This window comes from Penaeus vannamei, chromosome 27 (assembly GCF_042767895.1).
Source record: "Penaeus vannamei isolate JL-2024 chromosome 27, ASM4276789v1, whole genome shotgun sequence".
Lineage (NCBI taxonomy): Eukaryota > Metazoa > Arthropoda > Malacostraca > Decapoda > Penaeidae > Penaeus > Penaeus vannamei.
Genome location: NC_091575.1, coordinates 8,251,321 through 8,268,820, shown reverse-complemented (window position 1 = coordinate 8,268,820; position 17,500 = coordinate 8,251,321). Strand labels below are relative to the sequence as shown.

The following is a 17,500-nucleotide window of genomic DNA, read 5'->3' as shown; positions in this document are numbered from 1 at the left end:
TTCTCATGTGATCATACTCATTGGAAGACTGTGTGCTGATGTGTTCTGAGACATTTCAACAGTTCTAGGAAATTTCAGTACTGATGAAATGCCCCTGTTGTGAGGCAAATCTCATTTTAATGCTAGAATACCAAGGGTTACCTATGTACCTGCTCTGCCTTCAGTGTCCATTTGAGGGTCTACTCATTTTTTGGGATTTTTATTTTCTCTCTTTTCTTATTCCTTTTAATGTAAAATTCTCCATAAACTGCAAGTGGACGCTTAATACTGTAGTATGTAAAAGAAGGGTTTTTTAAAGATAAACCTCAGGGTCCAAACCTGAAGTTGAAATACAGCCATTCAAGATATTTCCCAGAATTGTTGAAAGACAGGTATAAGAAATGATTCTAAGTATTGGCAGCTGTCTTAAATGATGGGAACCATTAAATGCTGTTTTATAAAGCCTTGACAGTTGTCATATAGCTTAAAGCTGAGCTGTTAGGGAAATAAAATTTAATTCAAGAGATGCACTGATCTGTTGACGGCTGTAATGGTATCATTAACTATTAGCGGCTGTGATATTACACATAGCCGTTTTTGGCTGTGATAGTATCAAGAACTGTTGACAGCTGTAGTACATGCAGAAGGTTGGCGGCTGTGATGGCATAATGCGCAGTTGGCAGCTGTGATAGTATGAAGAACTGTTGGCAGCTGTGAAAGCAATACTAGCTGTGTTTTGGAACTAAGTCTTCTGCTTCCTTATATCTTCACTTTTTACACTGTCATGTTTTTTATGACTTAAACCAAATTAATTTTATATATTTGTACATTTAATAGGGCCAGACTTATGAAGAGTATTTATATAGTATCTATAACTTGTTTATTTTATGGATAGAGTTATTGTCAGCTAACAGATTGATAATATTAAATAGTTAATAGATGTGTCCAAGAATGACTACTAACTTGTTACATTTCAAACTTTCACACTGAGAAGTTGAACCAAAAAAATATATTGTAAATATGTAAATAGAATCATTCTATATGCTATTTCCATGTGCCCTTGACAGGTACAAATTTGTTATTTATGCTAACAAAGATGAAATGAATTGGTTATTTTATTATCCTCTTCACCCACACACACAAAAAAATTAATAGTTATGTGAGTAATTTAGAAACAAAAATGGTAAATCTGTATTAACAAATCTATATTTCCATATTTCATATAGGAATCATGTGCATTTTTGAAAGTTAATACAGTTATTCATGAATAAGCACCCTCACAATCCATTGCTCATTGATGTTTGGTGGAGATTACCCCTACCTTGGGCCTCATCATCGCCTTAACTAATTTTACATGGTCTTTTCTCCTCCCCCTCCTCTTTTCCATCTCTTCTTCATCTCTTTCTGTCCATTTCGTGAGGTGTGAGAGCCATGCTGAAAGGATGAAAAACTGGCTTTGTGTCAGTCATGAATGGCCACCAGGAGCCATGGGCACAGTATTTCCTTGGTTAATCGTTTAGCCCATACTCATGGGGACCCTGAGGGGAAGACCGTTTCTTTTCCCTACTTATTTCAGACTTACCATGGCCAATAATAAAAATGTTTTACCCTTACTAGGGGCTTACTAGGCTAAACCTTTACTACCCTCCCAAAACCTAGCTCGTTGTTGTCATGGGAGGGCTTAGGAGACGGGGACTGAGACCCAATGTAGAGGATTACCCCTACCTTGGGCCTCAGCCCTTGCCTCAACTAATTTTGCTTGGTCCTTTCTTCTCTTCTTTCCTCTTCTGTATCTTCTTTACTCCCTTCTTCTATCCCATTCCTAAGGTGTGAGAGCCGTGCTGAAAGGATGAAAGGCTGGCTTTGTGTCAGTCACGAACGGCCTCCGGGAGCCATGGGCACGGTATTCCCTTGGTTAGTTACTTAGCCCTTACCCCTTATGGGGACCCTAAGGGGTAGACCATTTCTTTTCCCCAGTTTATTCAGGCACACCATGGCCAGTAATGAAGATTCCTTACCCTTGATAGAGGCATTAAGGCTTGCCCCTTCATCAAATAGCCTATCTGAATTTGATTTTGATGGTTTTCCGATCCCTGCCCCTCCTTTGACCACGGCTCCGACCACTGATGCTAATACCCCCTCTTCGACGCTTAAGAAACAACTCCAACCATTCTGAAAAACCCATTCAGGTTATTACTCAACCCCTGGAAAATACCTTTTCCTCATCCCCAATATTCTCCTCTTCATCCCCTATTGCACGACCCTCTTCAATGTTAACCCCCTCTTCCCTTATTACTACTATTTATCCTTGTTGTCCTTCCCCCCGCAGAACTACTCCACTGCACACCACCCCATCTTTCTCTCGCCCTCGTCCTTCTACTACCTCTACTTCTGCAAACCTTCTGGGTACTCTATTTGGCCCAGGCAAGTGGGATCGATTCTTTGTGATTCCCCCCACAGCCCCCTATTCTTAGAATACCCTTCTCTTTCAGCAGTGCCTCCAGAAACAAGTGGGCAAGGTTACCTTTCGCAGTCGCTCTGATCATTCACGCCTTGTCACAGTTACATCTGAAGCTCAAGCTTGTGCACTATCTGCCCTAAGTGACCTTACTGGCAAACCCATTCCTGCTGAACCTCACCCAACTCTTAATACTTGTACTGGAATTGTTTCTATTCCCCCAAATGCTTGTCCCATGTATAACAAGGACTGGTCAGACTGTGAAAATTACCTACTTTCTTGCCTTGATGAATATGATGCAGTAGTACAGTACAGTGTTACACTCTTCCTCCTAGAGGCCAACATAAAATCTCATGTCAGTATTGCCAAGATTAGCTTCCATAGACAAGACCTCCCCCATGAGGTTTATATTGGTGGATTGTCTTATCATGTCTGACAATATCAACCCCTTCCTCATCAATGTCAAAAATGTTGGCGTTTTGGCCACCCAGCCAAACATTGTCGCACCACAGCCCGATGCCCTTTATGTGCCCAACCTGGTCATGACGGTTCAAATTGCCCGGCTCAGTCACGTACATGTGCCAATTGCGGAAACTCCCATAATGTGTTTTATAGGAGCTGCCCTGCCTATAAGTTTGAATGTGAGGTAGCAGTCCTCAGATTTAAACTAGGCCTCACTCTACGAGAGGCCAGACAGGAAGCACGACGACGAGGTTTTTCTCTCTCAACTTATTCCAAAACAGTCCTGCGCTCTGCTCCCTCACCATCTACACAAGATATTTCTGCATCTCCCCAGGTATCTTTTCCCAATACCCAAAACCTACGTCCTATGTCTACTCACCCTATCCACCAGTCAAATCCATTTTCCATCCTAAATCCAGATACTCCAATCTCTACCACTTCCCGGATACCTACCCCTCCTCCTCACTTTAGTTGTCGTACCAGACAACCTAAGCGTTCCACTCCACACTCTCCTACACCTTCCTCTTCATCTGTTCCTCAGATATCCATCTCCTCTTCTCCTCCTTATAAGAGAACCTTTGTTTCTCAGTCCTCTATACCAAATTCCCCTTCAGAAACCCTTGAAGACATCCGAAACTTCCTAAAGATGACCCAAGGGAACACTCCGCTCCCTCATCCACCCCCCAGTCCCTCTGTTCCTACTCCTGCTACATTTAAAGTATTTGCAGATATTCATCCTCCTCCTTCCCAAGTTCCCTCCACCCTTCCTCCTACACCCTCCCAACATACCCCACCCTCTCTACCACTTGAATACTCACACGAATCCTCTCTATCACAACAGTGTCCTTCTCCAGACCCCTCCTTTCCAAACATTTTTCCTAGTACTTCATCACCTTCCCCAGTCTCTCTTTCTCAACCCCTGGATTCTTCTAGTTCTCCAACAGCCACCTCTGTTTTCCTAGATCAGTGTCCCAACTCCTTCCCTAGTCACAGATACACTGCAATTCGCTCACTTGCTCTGCCCCCTTATGTTCCCCCAACCCCTTCCCAAGATGCCTCATCCTCTCAACCACCCAAACTGAACCTCCCCCCAAAACCCCATCCTTCCCTACTATCCCTCCCACTCCCTCCTGGATATACACATGAATCTCTTTTATCACAATATCCTTCCCCAGACCCCACTGTCCCTATCGAACCCCCAGACACTACTACTCCACCTATTCCTGATCCTTTGTCTCAACCCTTAGATACCTAATCCCCTACTACTAATACAACCATATATAACATTATCACCTTTTATCTCTATTCCTTCCCCAGTCAAAGATACAATACAATTCATTTAATCAATCTGCCTCCTTAACCTTTCCAATTATTAATCACTCATCTACTTCATTTACTTCCCTCCTTTCCCCTTTTCATTACCATACTTTCCTGTAACAACCTCTAATCTTTGATATTTAACACCATCCCCTCTCCTCAGATTTTTCTCTTACTCTTCAACAGCTATCTCTGTTCTTCCTTAAACATTGTTCCTATACATTCTCCAGTGACAGATACACTATAATTCACTCAATTGCCCTACCCTCCCCTTTATACTAACTTCTGCTCTAGCTCACTTGATCCCCTATCCCTCTTTTTCACTACCATATTATCCTATAACATTCTTAAACCTTTGACATCTAACACATTTTATCATAATCTTTAACTCTCCTTTGCCCTTTCCGACACAATAATTTACCATAGTGCTATATGACCTCAGATGTCTAGTACATTTATTTTCAAAGATTAAACATTAAACATTTACCTTTACTAGGCTTGCCCTTACAACAACAAGCCTTTATAAATTTGATTTCATTGGTTTTTACGCCCCCTACTGCACAGTCATCTTCATTGTCTACCCCCCTCATTACTCTACGACATCCTTACTGTCCTCTTCACAATACAACCTCACCCCACACCACCCCATCTTCCTCTCACCCTTGTCCTTCTACTGCTTCCACCTCTTCAAACCTTTTAAGTACTCTTATTGGGCCAGTTAGGTGGGATCGATTCTTTGCGATTCCCCCTACAGCCACTTGCTCTGAAAATACCATTCTCTTCCAACAATGTCTCCAAAAACAAGTAGGCAAAGTTTCCTTTTGCACTTTTTCTGATTGTTCACACCTTGTCACAGTTACATGTGAGTCCCAAGCTTGTGCACTATCTACTCAGATTGACCTCATTGGCAAACCTATCCCTGCTAAACCTCACTCCTCTCTTAATACTTGTACCGGAATTGTTTCCGTCTCCCCGACTAATTGTCCTATGTATGGCATTGGCCAGACTGTGAAAATTACTTATCTGCCATGTTGACTATGAAGCAGTGGCAGTACAGTGCTTCACTATTCCTCCTAGAAGACAGTGTAAGTCTTACATCAATATTGCCAAGATAAGCTTTGATAGACATGACCTTCCCTGAAGTTTATATTGGTGGAGCGTCCTGCCCTGTCCAACTGTATCGACCCCTTCCTCATCAATGTCAGAAATGTTGTCGTTTTGGCCACCAAGCCAAACACTATTGCTCCAGAGCTTAATCCTTTCAATGTTTGTGACCAACCATGGGCATGACTGTTAAAACTGCCCTGCTCAGTCACATACAAGTGCCAGTAATGCTGGCTTACATAATGTATTTTATAGGAGCTGCCCTGCCTATATGCTCGAATGTGAAGTAGCAGTTCTCAGATTCAAACTAGGCTTCACTCTACATGAGGCCAAACAGAAAGCACAGGACTAAGGTTTTTCTCTCTCTACCTACTCTGCATCTACCCCAGTATCTTTTCCATCTACCCAGAACCTTTCTACCTCTACTCCCCCTCTCCCCCAGTCAAACTCCTTTTCCAGTCTAAATCCAGATACTCCAGTCTCTACCACTTCTCCAGTGCCTCCCATCTCTCCTCCTCACTTTACCTGTCACACTAGACAAGCTAAATGTTCCACTCCATCTTCACCTACAACATCCTCTCCTTTTCCTCTGCACCTTGAACATCAAGTCCCTCTTCTCCTAACAAGAGAACCTTTGTTTCTTAGACCTTCCCACTCAACTCCCCTCCAGAAGTTAAAGACATCCAAAAATCCTGATATGATTCAAGAGAATGTTCAGCTCCCTCATCTACACTCTAATCCTTCTATTCCTATTCCCTCTAAATTCAAAGTATTTGCTAATATCCATCCTCCTCCCCCTCTTCCTCCCACTTTTTCCCATCCTCTCTTCCATCTGCAACATTCCTTCTTCATTCCCCATTATCCTTACCTCTCCCACCTGGATACTCATATGAATCCCTTTGTAGTAGATGAGGTTGTGCATCTACCTCTTGAACTTGTGTCTATATCATTTTGGAGAGTGTGGGTGCGAGTTCCCACAGGTATGGCTAGGTGTTGGAGTTGAGTGATCAACAGGGGAGCCAGAGAGGCTCCCCAGTGGCTGCTACTTTGCTGGTTGTTGCTGGATGATCTTGAGATGATGCTTTGATCTCGTTCCGGATTCTGCAGCTTACGTACACAGGAGCTGTGTAAGCTAACAGGGAACGAGGGGAACCTCCGGTCCAATCTGAGAGCCGAGAGGTGTCCGGGTGAGCCAGTCAGGTCTCGTCAGTCATTCACGAGAAATGCCTGCTGGTGAGTGAGTGAGAATAAGGCTATGGACCTGGTGGACCTAACTTGGGCAATTATACCGAGCTGCAGGTTGTGGGTCATAGTTGCTACAATACTACCCTTCCAGTGAGTTAGCTAAGCGAGTGAGTGAAATACCAATGTCCATAGCACTCTATGGGTCACCAGTGTAGTAGATGGGTTATCTACCACTTGAACTGGTCTTTGTATCTTTTTGGGGAGTGTTTGTGTGCGTGTGAGTTCCCACTGGTATGGCTAAGTGTTGAAGATGAAGTTGGAGATCAACAGGAGAGCCAGAGAGGCTCCCCGGTAGCTGCTGCTTAGTTCTGTTGCTGCTGCATGATTTTTAGACAATGCTTGATCTCGTTTTGGATTCTGTAGATTAGGTACATGGGAGCTGTGTAAGCCAGGTGAGCCTGTCAGGTCTCCTCAGGAGAAGTGCCTGCTGGTGAGTGAGTGAGGATAAGGCTGTAGACCTGGTGGACCCAACCTGGTCAATTATGCCAAGCTGCCAGTTGCGAGTTGTGGTTGCTACACTTTCTTTTGCAACAGTGTCCTTCTTCGGATTCCTCCACCCCTGGCACTCTTCTTGATACTTGATACCCAAGTTTCCTTATCTCATTCCCTAGATTCTTCTCCTGCTACTTCTCTGACAGCTAACTCTACCCGTATTACCTACTGATTCTTTCATAATAGCTCTATTGCCAGTTTCCTGAAAAAATGTTCCTATTGCTTTCCCAGCTACAGATACATTCCATTTCATCTAGTCTCCATATGCCCTTAACCCTTTCCATAAGTAATCTATCCAATAACACTATAGCCTTTGACCTTTAACTTATTTTATCCTAATTGTTAACTCATTTTTACACTTTTTGCCAGATTACTTTACTATAGTGCTATATAACGTTAAATGTATAGTACATTTATTTGTTTCAACCATTAACCTACCTTGGGCATCAACCCTTGACTCAACCAGTTATGAACAGTCTTTTCTCCCTCTTTCCTGTCATTTCTTTTCTCCAACCCCTTCTTCTCTCCATTTTCTAAACTGAGAGCTATGTTGAAAGGAGAAAAGGCTGGCCTTGGGACAGTCATTGGAATGGTATTCCAATGACTTTCATGGGCACCTTGAGGGGTAAATAATTTCTATCTCCCATATACTTCAGGTTTACCAAGGCCATTAATGATTTTGTGACCTTATTAGGCTTGGCCCTTTAACAACTATCCTCTCTGACTTTAATTTTCCTGGCTCTCTGGCTCTCCTTTTATCATGACTCTGAACACTGTTACTGCTACCCCCTCCTCAATACCTACTGTCACTCAGACAAATCAAAGTCACCTACCTAGGTCATTACCCAACCTTCAGAAAACATTCCATCCTCTCTCCCAACATCCTTCATGTTCTTCATTTTCAACCCCTTTTTCCCTTATTACCATTCATTCTTATTGTCCTCCCTGCAGTACACACTGACTGCCCTACATAATCACGTATTATTGTTATTATTATTATATTATATTATTGCAAATTGTGGTGGCTTCCATAATATATTTTATAATGCCTGCCCTACCTACAAGGTAGTAGCAGTATTCACATTCAAATTTGGCAGGAAGCATGCTGACAAGGTTTCTCTCTTTCTCCCTACTCCAGTGCTGTCCTCTGCTCTGCCCCTACCCCTTCTCCCTAAGATGTTTCTACATCTCCTCAGTATCTCTTCCTCCTACATCTTTCATTCCCACTTGTACCCTCTCCCTTTCCCAATCACATTCTTTTGCCATTCTAAATCCAGACATTCCAATCTCTACCACTTCTCCGGTGCCTACCCCTCCTCCTTCTTGCTCTACCCATCACATCAGACAATCTAAATGTTCCAGCCCATCTTCTACTGCATCCTCTTCTATACCTACTTCTTCCTTTGCTTCTCAGGTGTCTATCCTCTCTTCTCTCTCTCATATGACCTTTATTTTCTCATACCTATCAATACAAAACTAAAATGCAGTATGATTTTTAACCCTTTAGTTAAAATTTAAATTCATCAAAACCCCACTTTACCCTTTTTTGCTACTAAACTTTTCTATAGTGCTATAAGACTTTTGATGGTCTTAGCTGCAGCTGCATCAGGTGCTTGAAAATATGCATCCTTTTATTCAATATAATCTGAATATAACACTAATGTATAATTCCATATACTGTAGAAACTAGGATACTTCACTCTTTCATCAATACTGGTTAATATATATATAGTGACACCATATGTTACAACAAAGCTCTTCTGCAAATGCCTTAGCCTTAAATATGGGTAAACATGCACTACATATTTTCTTGAAAATAATCTTTATTTTACCCACATTAAATTCAAAGCATTTAAAGCAGTGGTTTAAAATGAGGCCGTAATTCAACTATACATAATGAATATGTACAATGGAAATAATTAAACAGTCCTGAACTGATTTTTAAATACTCGTTATTGGCATTATTGTTACCTGGAAGCAACAACACATTACATCTTGAGAAAAGAAAAAAAAAGCAGAATTCACCCTGGTTTCTTACAATACCTCTGTTCCATCTCTGACTCAAAGATGATATCTAAGCTATTAAATGGTGATTGTACTCTCAGTTAGCAAAAAGTATTTCAAAAGAAAATGAAAAAGAATTAATGCAGTTACAAATTCAACTGTTCAACCATAACCGAATTACCCCATGAGTAATGTTTAATGTTAAAGTTAATGTTTGAAAAAATAAATGTGCTAGACATCAAAGGTCATGTAACACTGTGGTAAATTATTGCATTGGAAAGGGCAAAGGTGAGTTAAAGATTACGAGAAAATGTGTTAGATATCAAAGGTATAAGGACGTTATAGGATAGTAGGGTAGTGAAAAGGGGGAATAGGGGAGCAAATGAATTAGAGCAGAAATTAGTATAAATGGGAGGGTAGGGCGATTTAGTGAATTACAGTGTATGTATATTATGTAGTGTATTACACTGGGGAAGGTATAGGAAAAATGTTCAAGGAAGAATAGAGATATCTGTTGAAGAGTAAGAGAAGGGGAGGGTGTTAGATATCAAAGATTAGAGGGTGTTGTAGGAGAGTATGGTAATAAAGAGGTAAAGGAGGGAAGTAAATGAAGTAGAGTAGTGATTAATAGGTGGGAAAGGTTAAGAAAGTAGAGCAATTAAATTAATTGCATTGTATCTGTGACTGAGGAAGGAATAGGGATAATAGGTGACAAAGGTAGATATGGTTGTCTAAGTAGTAGGGGATTAGGTATCTGAGGGTTGAAATAAAGGATCAGGAGTAGGTGGAGTAGTGTCTGGGGGTTCAATAGGGACTGTGGGGTCTGGGGAAGGGTATACCCCATGAGTAACTTTTCATATTGCTGAATTTTGACTGTTATCTTAGATATGAACAGTTTTATTTAACTAGTACTGATTGACCTTTAATGCAATAATTCCTGCAAATAAAATCTTACATCACTACACATGCACAATGCAGTATTTCATCATAGGTCTTGAATAGTCTCAGATATTAGACTCTGTAGACAGAAAACTTCAGTTCCATCTAAAGTTGACAGAAATATAACACCAGACAAAAAACAATTGGTCAACCAGATAAAAGTCCATCTTTAAATTGAACTAGATCTCATGTGCCGGTTTGAAGTAAAACCTCGATTCCTTTTAATAATTTTATTTCCGTGTTGATCTTCTGGTACTGGAAAGGTGAATTTTCTTTTATTCTTAATGGACAGGTCCTGTAATATTGCTTTTTATATCTGTTGCAGCTTCTATGCCTCCGATTGTGTGGAGGGTATTGCAATGCTAAATAATCAATATGTAACTTCAATTTGCTACTTAAGGGGAAGAGTCGTCGGTACGATCACGAAATTCGTTATCCGATCCTGCTTACTTTAGTTTTTTAGCTAGGTCAATAATTTTTTTACACAAAGTGCATGGGTATGTGATGCTTGTATACAAGAAATTTGGTTAAAAAAGCTGCATAAAATTTTGCGCAAAAAATACAAAAAAACGAGTGAGATGATAGAATCAAAAAATTATGTTATGGTTTCCTTATAGTGAATAGTACTGCAGTTTCCTTCTGACCAGAGTTAGTCAACAAATAAGAGTACCAAATGTAGCATTTATGTAAATCTATCTGAAACAACAATGTTTCAGTTACCTTGCAAAAAAGCCCCTTTTTTTTCGTCCGAAAATCGCCATCATTTTTTTCAGTAAAAAATGTATTTGGTTGAAATAATGCATGACTTTGCTACAGTTAGTAGATACGAACTGGACGATCATTTTGCAACAAGAATGATTAAAATGGCGTAATTACATACAAAGTTAACCTTACTATCATGCATGAAAATATGATTTTGAGAAAATAGCAGTTTTTGTCATTCATCGTCATTACATCATAAAGGTCATACCAATGATTACCAAATGTGAATATCTACTTAGACAATTCCTTGGCCTTTAATATGAGTCCTGTGGTAGAGGGTCAGGCCTTGTTCAGGTAATTTTAGGTCATCTTTATGTCAAGGTTAGGTTAGGTTAGGTGGGAGTGTTCTCTGAAAAGTATACTTTCAGATGTCAAGGCTCCTGGTCCCGTCATTTACATATCATAGTACATAATAAATCATATATTATGCATTTCTGATATATAAATGACATATTGTTAGGTTTTCAACAGGTTGAAAACAAAACATGTGTACTCCCAAAAACTTTATCAATCGCACTGTTCTCCTGTCCTTGCTGCTGCTGCCTGTCTGCTGAACGCAGCCTAAACTATTGTACAGCAGTATCATACCAAAGAAATTCGCAAAAACAGCCAAAAAAAACGTGAAAATACAAGAAAAATAAAGCATGAAGCAAAAAGGGGTGTGGCAGCACGAGGGCATTTAAATGCCCCAAACCTTTAAATCGCGGAAAGGAGCGCGTTATGCATCTGGCAACCGGCGCCCTGGGTGCGTCACATGGTCATGTATCCACACACAAAGTTTGAAAAAATTGTAATTTGTGAACCGTACTGACGACTCTTCCCCTTAAGCTCAGAAGGCCTGTCTATCTCTTGTGCTTGTTCAAAGTTCCTAATTACCTCAGGTACTTCAACTCCTCACAAAAAGATATAATAAAAAGGGTATGAGTTATATTCATAAGTACACATGTATATGCAAAAACACATAGCCTTTTTTTGACTTTGAGCAGAAATCAAGATAAAAATGAATGGTAAATCAATACATTGTTGTTTCTTCTTTCTTAAGACTTGTCCACACAGTCAAACCCAAGCCTGTGTGCATAGCCCATTACTGGCCTAAGTATGTGGTCAGAATTGTAATGTTCTCCACATATTGGCCAATCAAAGCCGGGTAAGTGACACAGCAGGTTTTCTTTGAATATCTGTTCTAGATAGTCTTTTTAACTCATTTACAAGTGATAATTAATATACAGTGATAAACACTGTAGGCACTGTTATGGTAGGACAATGATAACAGAAATGCATAAACAATAACAAAAAATTAATACAATATAAGCAGTCATACTTCTGGGCAGTGTCTAGTGATTCTGAAAAACAGTAGTGTGGGCACTTGTGCACAAGTGGTAACCTGTCAACATGCAAATTGCTATCTTAGGGCCCATCTACATGATTAAGCACTGTCTGAGGCACTTGTTTAATGCCAATTATTTGGGGAAAATGGTCAATCCAAAAGTGTATCTCAGCCTGTGGTCAAGAGAAATCTGGCTTGTCTGCCTGGTAATTTGTTGCCAGGTACACTATCAGCCACAAGCACTCATGTGAAAGACAAAACACAGGATTTGCCTGGTAAACAGGCATAGTCTGCAAGGCACTGTTCAATTGTGTTGACAGAGCCTTAGAAGTGGGCAGAAAATGAAATTTCATGATCTAGGCTGATGGTTATCAACTTTTTTTTTATTTTTTAGTCAAACATATTCTTTCTATTCTGTGACCTTCCATAAGAAGTTAAAAGACTATTCGAAAGTGTAATAGTGACTCGCCAACTTGCAATTTTCTATTTGAACCTTTACAGTTTAATGTCAGTGACTGCCGAACAGAGATTAGTTGCCATTCTCGTAGTCTTTTAAAAGAATATCAGCAGTGTCTAAAATTGTCAACAGAAAATAATTCTTTTTACTGAGTTAACCCTTTTACTCAGATGGCCGGCTGAAATCTCCTATCTTTGATTTTTGGAATTGCACATTTTGAGGCAAGTATTACATTTCATGTTTTAATTACTTTTTTCAACATGTCCCACCAATTCAAATTTGGTATATTACTTTAGAAATATTATACATTTGCATTTGCAATCCTCACCATTGTCACAAATTACCTGGTAATGTTACAGAGTTGGTAACATAGCCAGGACTCAGACTGTCAGTTTGTGATTATCCAGGTGTCTGTCACCTGTGTTGCATTTTAATCTGTCAAGGACATATCAGCAATATCCTTAGATTCTGGAATGTTGAAGTAAATTCATTCTATTTTCAATAAAATTACCATTTGAAAGGGATACGAAAAAATTAAAACTGATGGAATGTACACTGTATTGAATATGAATAATTCAAACAATTTTCTCTTTTGACTAGGTTGATACAAGTCTCTTAACAGTAAAAATCCAATGTCCTATTTAATTTCCTAATAACATTTCAAAATGAATAGTCTTATGTCTGACAATATGCAGTATAAGCAAGGAGATACAAGGCTGATTATTAATATTAAGTGAACCATATAAAGTCTCCTCTTTGTATGTATGTACATATTTTCTTTTATCAATCATATAACCCTTGAAATCTTATGTAATAAAATGTGTTTATAATATATACATACATATATATACATTTACACAGAGCAGTAACATCATCCTCTGACTTAAACATTCATTTTGTATCAAGATGAAGCTACAGTTGTTTTTATATATGTAAATAGTCTCCTTAAGCATAACTTCAGTTTGTAAAATCCCTGTCATTTTGTATTGCTTTGATCTGAAGTAAATGAGTTTAAACCAACATAACCTATAATGCAAAAAAAAATTTAAATGAAGGTGTTTAACTAGTTCAAAAACAATATGTATACAAAAATATATAAAGAAAGAAAATGTTTGCTTTGAAATATTCATTACTTTTACCTTGAACAAGAGTCTGCATCACAAATATCATTATTATTATGCAATAATTATTCACAAAACATTTAAGAGTACTTACCCAATTTACTGTTTAAGAATAAATCACAGAATAAATCTTATAAATCATAAAAAAAACATATCCAGCTATTGTACCCACAAGAAACTACTGGAGCTCTTGGTCGAACAAATGCACTCCCAAACCAGCTGCTCCAACACGCCTCAACTTGGTCACCATGTCACCCATTTTCTTTATGGATTCCACATGTTCAATCAAAAAGTGATCGTCAATAAAATGGCAGGTGAATGGATCATCCTTGGTAGACGACAGCACATGGAGCTCCAGGAAACTCTGAAAATTTGCAAGATTTGCTGCAGGTTAGAAGTGTGATTGAAATACCAATCACACTTACCATAACTAAGGGTTGAACTAATCTTGTGTGTCCAAATATCCATGAAAAATTCAGAACAATAAATGAGATAGGTAACACTCAAGGCTACATATTTCTTTAAAACACCAATATATGGTCAAAATGAATCTGCATTTATGATAACATAAAAGCCTAACAATGCAAGAAAAGAGCCTTTGCTTACTTGATTGATTCGTTTCTTCAGATCAAGTGCCATCTGAACAACGTCAACCGCACATCCCCATTCCTGCTGTGGTGGCGCTGCAATGGGCTGTAATACAATACCTCCACCGCGTTTATTTTGATACTGCAAAAGAAATAAGTCAGTAATATGCTGCCCGAAACACCATACAAGAGGAACCCTATAAGAAAGTGAAAATGTTTAATAATCTAAAATTAATCTGATAAGATATTAGATGTGTGTAATTGTCACCCAACTAAAATACTTATTTCATGAAATTAAACAAAATGACACTGCCCTAAGTAAATGCCCTTCCTGACCATGGATTGTTACTGGGTTCAATCTTACTTAGGTTGCAGATCCAAGCTGTGTGTATTACCACTGTAACAACAGCCCCCCCCCCCCCCCAAACACACACACACACACACACCATACATATTCTTGCATTTTTCTGCAAATACTACTTTCCTTCCATTACACAATGTTTCATACCTTAAACCTCTGTTTTCAACATCAACCAGAAAAAAATGTAATATTTTACATTGATACTTACATTCATGAGTTGGTGTGCATGGTCTCGTTCACGGTCACCAGCCTCTTTGAAGAACTTTGCAAAACCAGGGAGAGCTACGTCATCTCGCTCAAAGTGGTAACTCTGTGGACAACATGAAAACAAGTTCTAATACAGTGTATTCTTTAGGCACACATAATGTTACATACATAAATACACCCATAGGTTATTTTAAAAATGTTTGTTATTATCCCTGTCTGCCTTAGAAAATGCCTCCTGATTTTTTACCATTTACTCTCAATCCCTCAAAACTGTAATGAGGCCTGACTGGGATAAAAAAATATATATATATAATAATAATAACAATAATAATGATTACTATTATTATCATTACAAACAATAATAATAGTAATATTATTACTATTAAACAAACAAACTAACCAACCAACCAATAAAAGAAAATGTAAAAACATAAATCTTTCATATGAGAAACTGTTCTGTAAAATGAAAGGTCAAGGATGCTAACCAATATATTCTTTTATAAATTGTTAGGCATAAACCTTTACATATGTAAATATAACATTTATCAAATGTGTGCATGTGTGTGTCAGACGACATATGTGCACATGCATATTAAAGAAATCAATACATATGTAAATAAAATTTAGGCAATTGATTACAAAGTGAAAGCAACCCCACAGCAGTTGGCTCCTGTGGGGTTACTGACATCCTTGGGAATACATAAACATCACTGTGTGGAACAATACTTTTCCTACTCTGTGTTTTTGCCCTTAGTTATTCTCTATTTTTATGACATCATTATGTAAACATATATCAAGATTTCTTAAAACTTTTTTTTCATATATATATATATATATATATATATATATATATATATATATATATATATAAACAACCTACTCTACTTCACTCTGAGATTCTTACAATCTCCCATTTCTAACTCTTGCTCAAGTTAATAAGTGGGTAGCTTGAATCATGGGATTGCCATATTAACTTATATACGTTGATTGGGGTGGGCGACACGGTGAGAGTGCCTATGAAATAGAAAAACAAACCTCTAATAGGTTAACAAAGTACATCTTAAATACGCTATAGATTGTAATTCCTTGCTTACATGTCGAGTACCCAAATGAGGCATTAGAATTTTTAAACAATATAGCATACTGATATCTTTCATTTATATATAGTTATCAGTTAACAAACCCTTCTCCCTGATATGGATCAATGAGTCTAAAACAAGAAACCATGACATCATAACATTTCTTACCTAAGTGTTCAGAGAAAATATTAGAGTGGAAAAGTGTTCTGTCAAAAGTATAAAAAAAATGTAAATTGTATTTAATGCTAAAATAGCTCAAACTATTCATGAGCAAACCTTATATCCAATTATAACAAAAATCAAATTACAATAGTACTAGTAATATCAAGAAAAATTATGGGGGAGAGGAGTGGCAAACGATGCCAAGCACTCAATATCAGAAAAAGTACATTTATCGTTATATAAAAGTAACATAACCCTCAAGTACGTACTCTCACTCTCCATCCCTTGCTGTTGCCATGTTCCATTACAGATACAAGTCTTATCACTACAAAACCCTTAACGAGCAATGATAAGATAAGTTATACATCAAAGTTGATGGTGTGTTATATGAAAATTAAAGGTATAAAAAAAGAGAAGATAGAGGAGAGGATAAACTATATTGTACGATATTGTGGTTGTAAAATTAGCTTTACATAAATAAAACCTATTATTGCAAGTTTCTACATTTCATGGTTCTACTTTATAAGAAAATATGTGCTGATAATCCCGAATATCTTAACTATAATAAATTATATAAAACTTTACAGTATCACAATTTCTGTAAGCCATGAAACTGTGTATAATGGAAGCTCATATTTCAACAAAACTTTGGTCTTTAATGGATTGGTTTAGGTGGTAATTTCTCTATTCATACAGCTATCTGATCTTGCAATTATCATTTTTCATTCCAATTATTCATGGTGTAATGAATGTGAATCTGCTGTTGTTTTCTATTGCAAATGGCAAGATCAGGATACAAGTGAAAGTATTTGTAACTGTTTACAAAATGACTGCAGCCCTCTGAAACCAAGTCCCTATTAGTCTATCAAACAAACTTGGGGAACTCCCCAGAATCCACAAACATTATTGTAAGGACCATATTCCTTTCATAAACCTTACACAGTGCTTTGTCTCAGTGGGGCATTTCCTATGTCTTCATTTTTGGACATTCTGCCTGGGCAAATTATTTCTTGTATCAGTCTCTTTTTTTCCTCTCTTTATGATAGTCATTAGATTTTCCCAATCTTGGTACAGCAAAGCAAATGCCATAGGTGAAAGTGTCTAATTTCTTTCTTGTTCTGTCTATTATCGGCAAAGTTTACCCTGTACCATATGGTTCCATGATTTTGGTATTGATGGATTCCTCTCACTCTCTACTACCCAAACAAAGAAATTATTGCATGGAAATTCTCTAAATCCCCACATTCTTGGCCCGATAGCATGGGAGGGCATGAAAGGTAGTTGCGGGGCAAAATATAAATAAAATATACAGAATCAATTACCTTATTGTCTAATACAAAGGGCTGTGCACAGGGGGTTGGGGATGGGGGCAGCAGACCCCATTGGGGTCTGCTACCCCCATCCAAGGAATCCTCCACATTTTCATGGCTGGAGAGA

General features: G+C 38.3%; 2 protein-coding genes across 3 annotated transcripts in view; one reads left to right on the top strand and one right to left on the bottom strand.

The window, feature by feature from the left end:
- Positions 1-1,446: 1,446 nt before the first annotated feature.
- On the top strand, positions 1,447-5,506 carry LOC138866827 (uncharacterized). Its single transcript, XM_070140623.1, has 9 exons — positions 1,447-1,486; positions 2,169-2,251; positions 2,484-2,634; positions 2,798-3,070; positions 3,234-3,369; positions 3,833-4,132; positions 4,713-4,933; positions 5,073-5,224; positions 5,360-5,506. The coding sequence occupies exons 1-9, from the start codon at positions 1,447-1,449 to the stop codon at positions 5,504-5,506; spliced, it is 1,503 nt and encodes a 500-aa protein (XP_069996724.1).
- A 7,581-nt stretch (positions 5,507-13,087) lies between these two features.
- Positions 13,088-17,500, bottom strand: part of LOC113821439 (ferritin, heavy subunit) — a 5,321-nt gene continuing 908 nt past the window's right edge. Inside the window, exons 1-4 of one of the 2 annotated variants that reach the window (XM_070140466.1) lie at positions 16,333-16,383; positions 14,824-14,925; positions 14,274-14,396; positions 13,088-14,031 (exon numbers count right to left, since the gene is read on the bottom strand). In XM_070140466.1, the coding sequence (XP_069996567.1) occupies positions 13,846-14,031; positions 14,274-14,396; positions 14,824-14,925; positions 16,333-16,368 (447 nt within the window). In that variant the 5' untranslated portion in view covers positions 16,369-16,383 and the 3' untranslated portion in view covers positions 13,088-13,845. Of the gene's footprint in view, positions 14,032-14,273; positions 14,397-14,823; positions 14,926-16,332; positions 16,384-17,500 lie in introns of those variants that run through there. The other variant, XM_027373943.2, reaches the window with a different exon arrangement.

Bases quoted from the DNA above. Each gene is read 5' to 3' on its own strand.
- LOC138866827 (XM_070140623.1), top strand. From the start codon at position 1,447: ATGAATGGCCACCAGGAGCCATGGGCACAGTATTTCCTTG. The intron at 2,252-2,483 runs GTTAACCCCCTC...CAGTGCCTCCAG, and splicing joins ATTGCACGACCCTCTTCAAT to AAACAAGTGGGCAAGGTTAC. The intron at 3,071-3,233 runs GTTTGAATGTGA...GCATCTCCCCAG, and splicing joins AGGAGCTGCCCTGCCTATAA to GTATCTTTTCCCAATACCCA.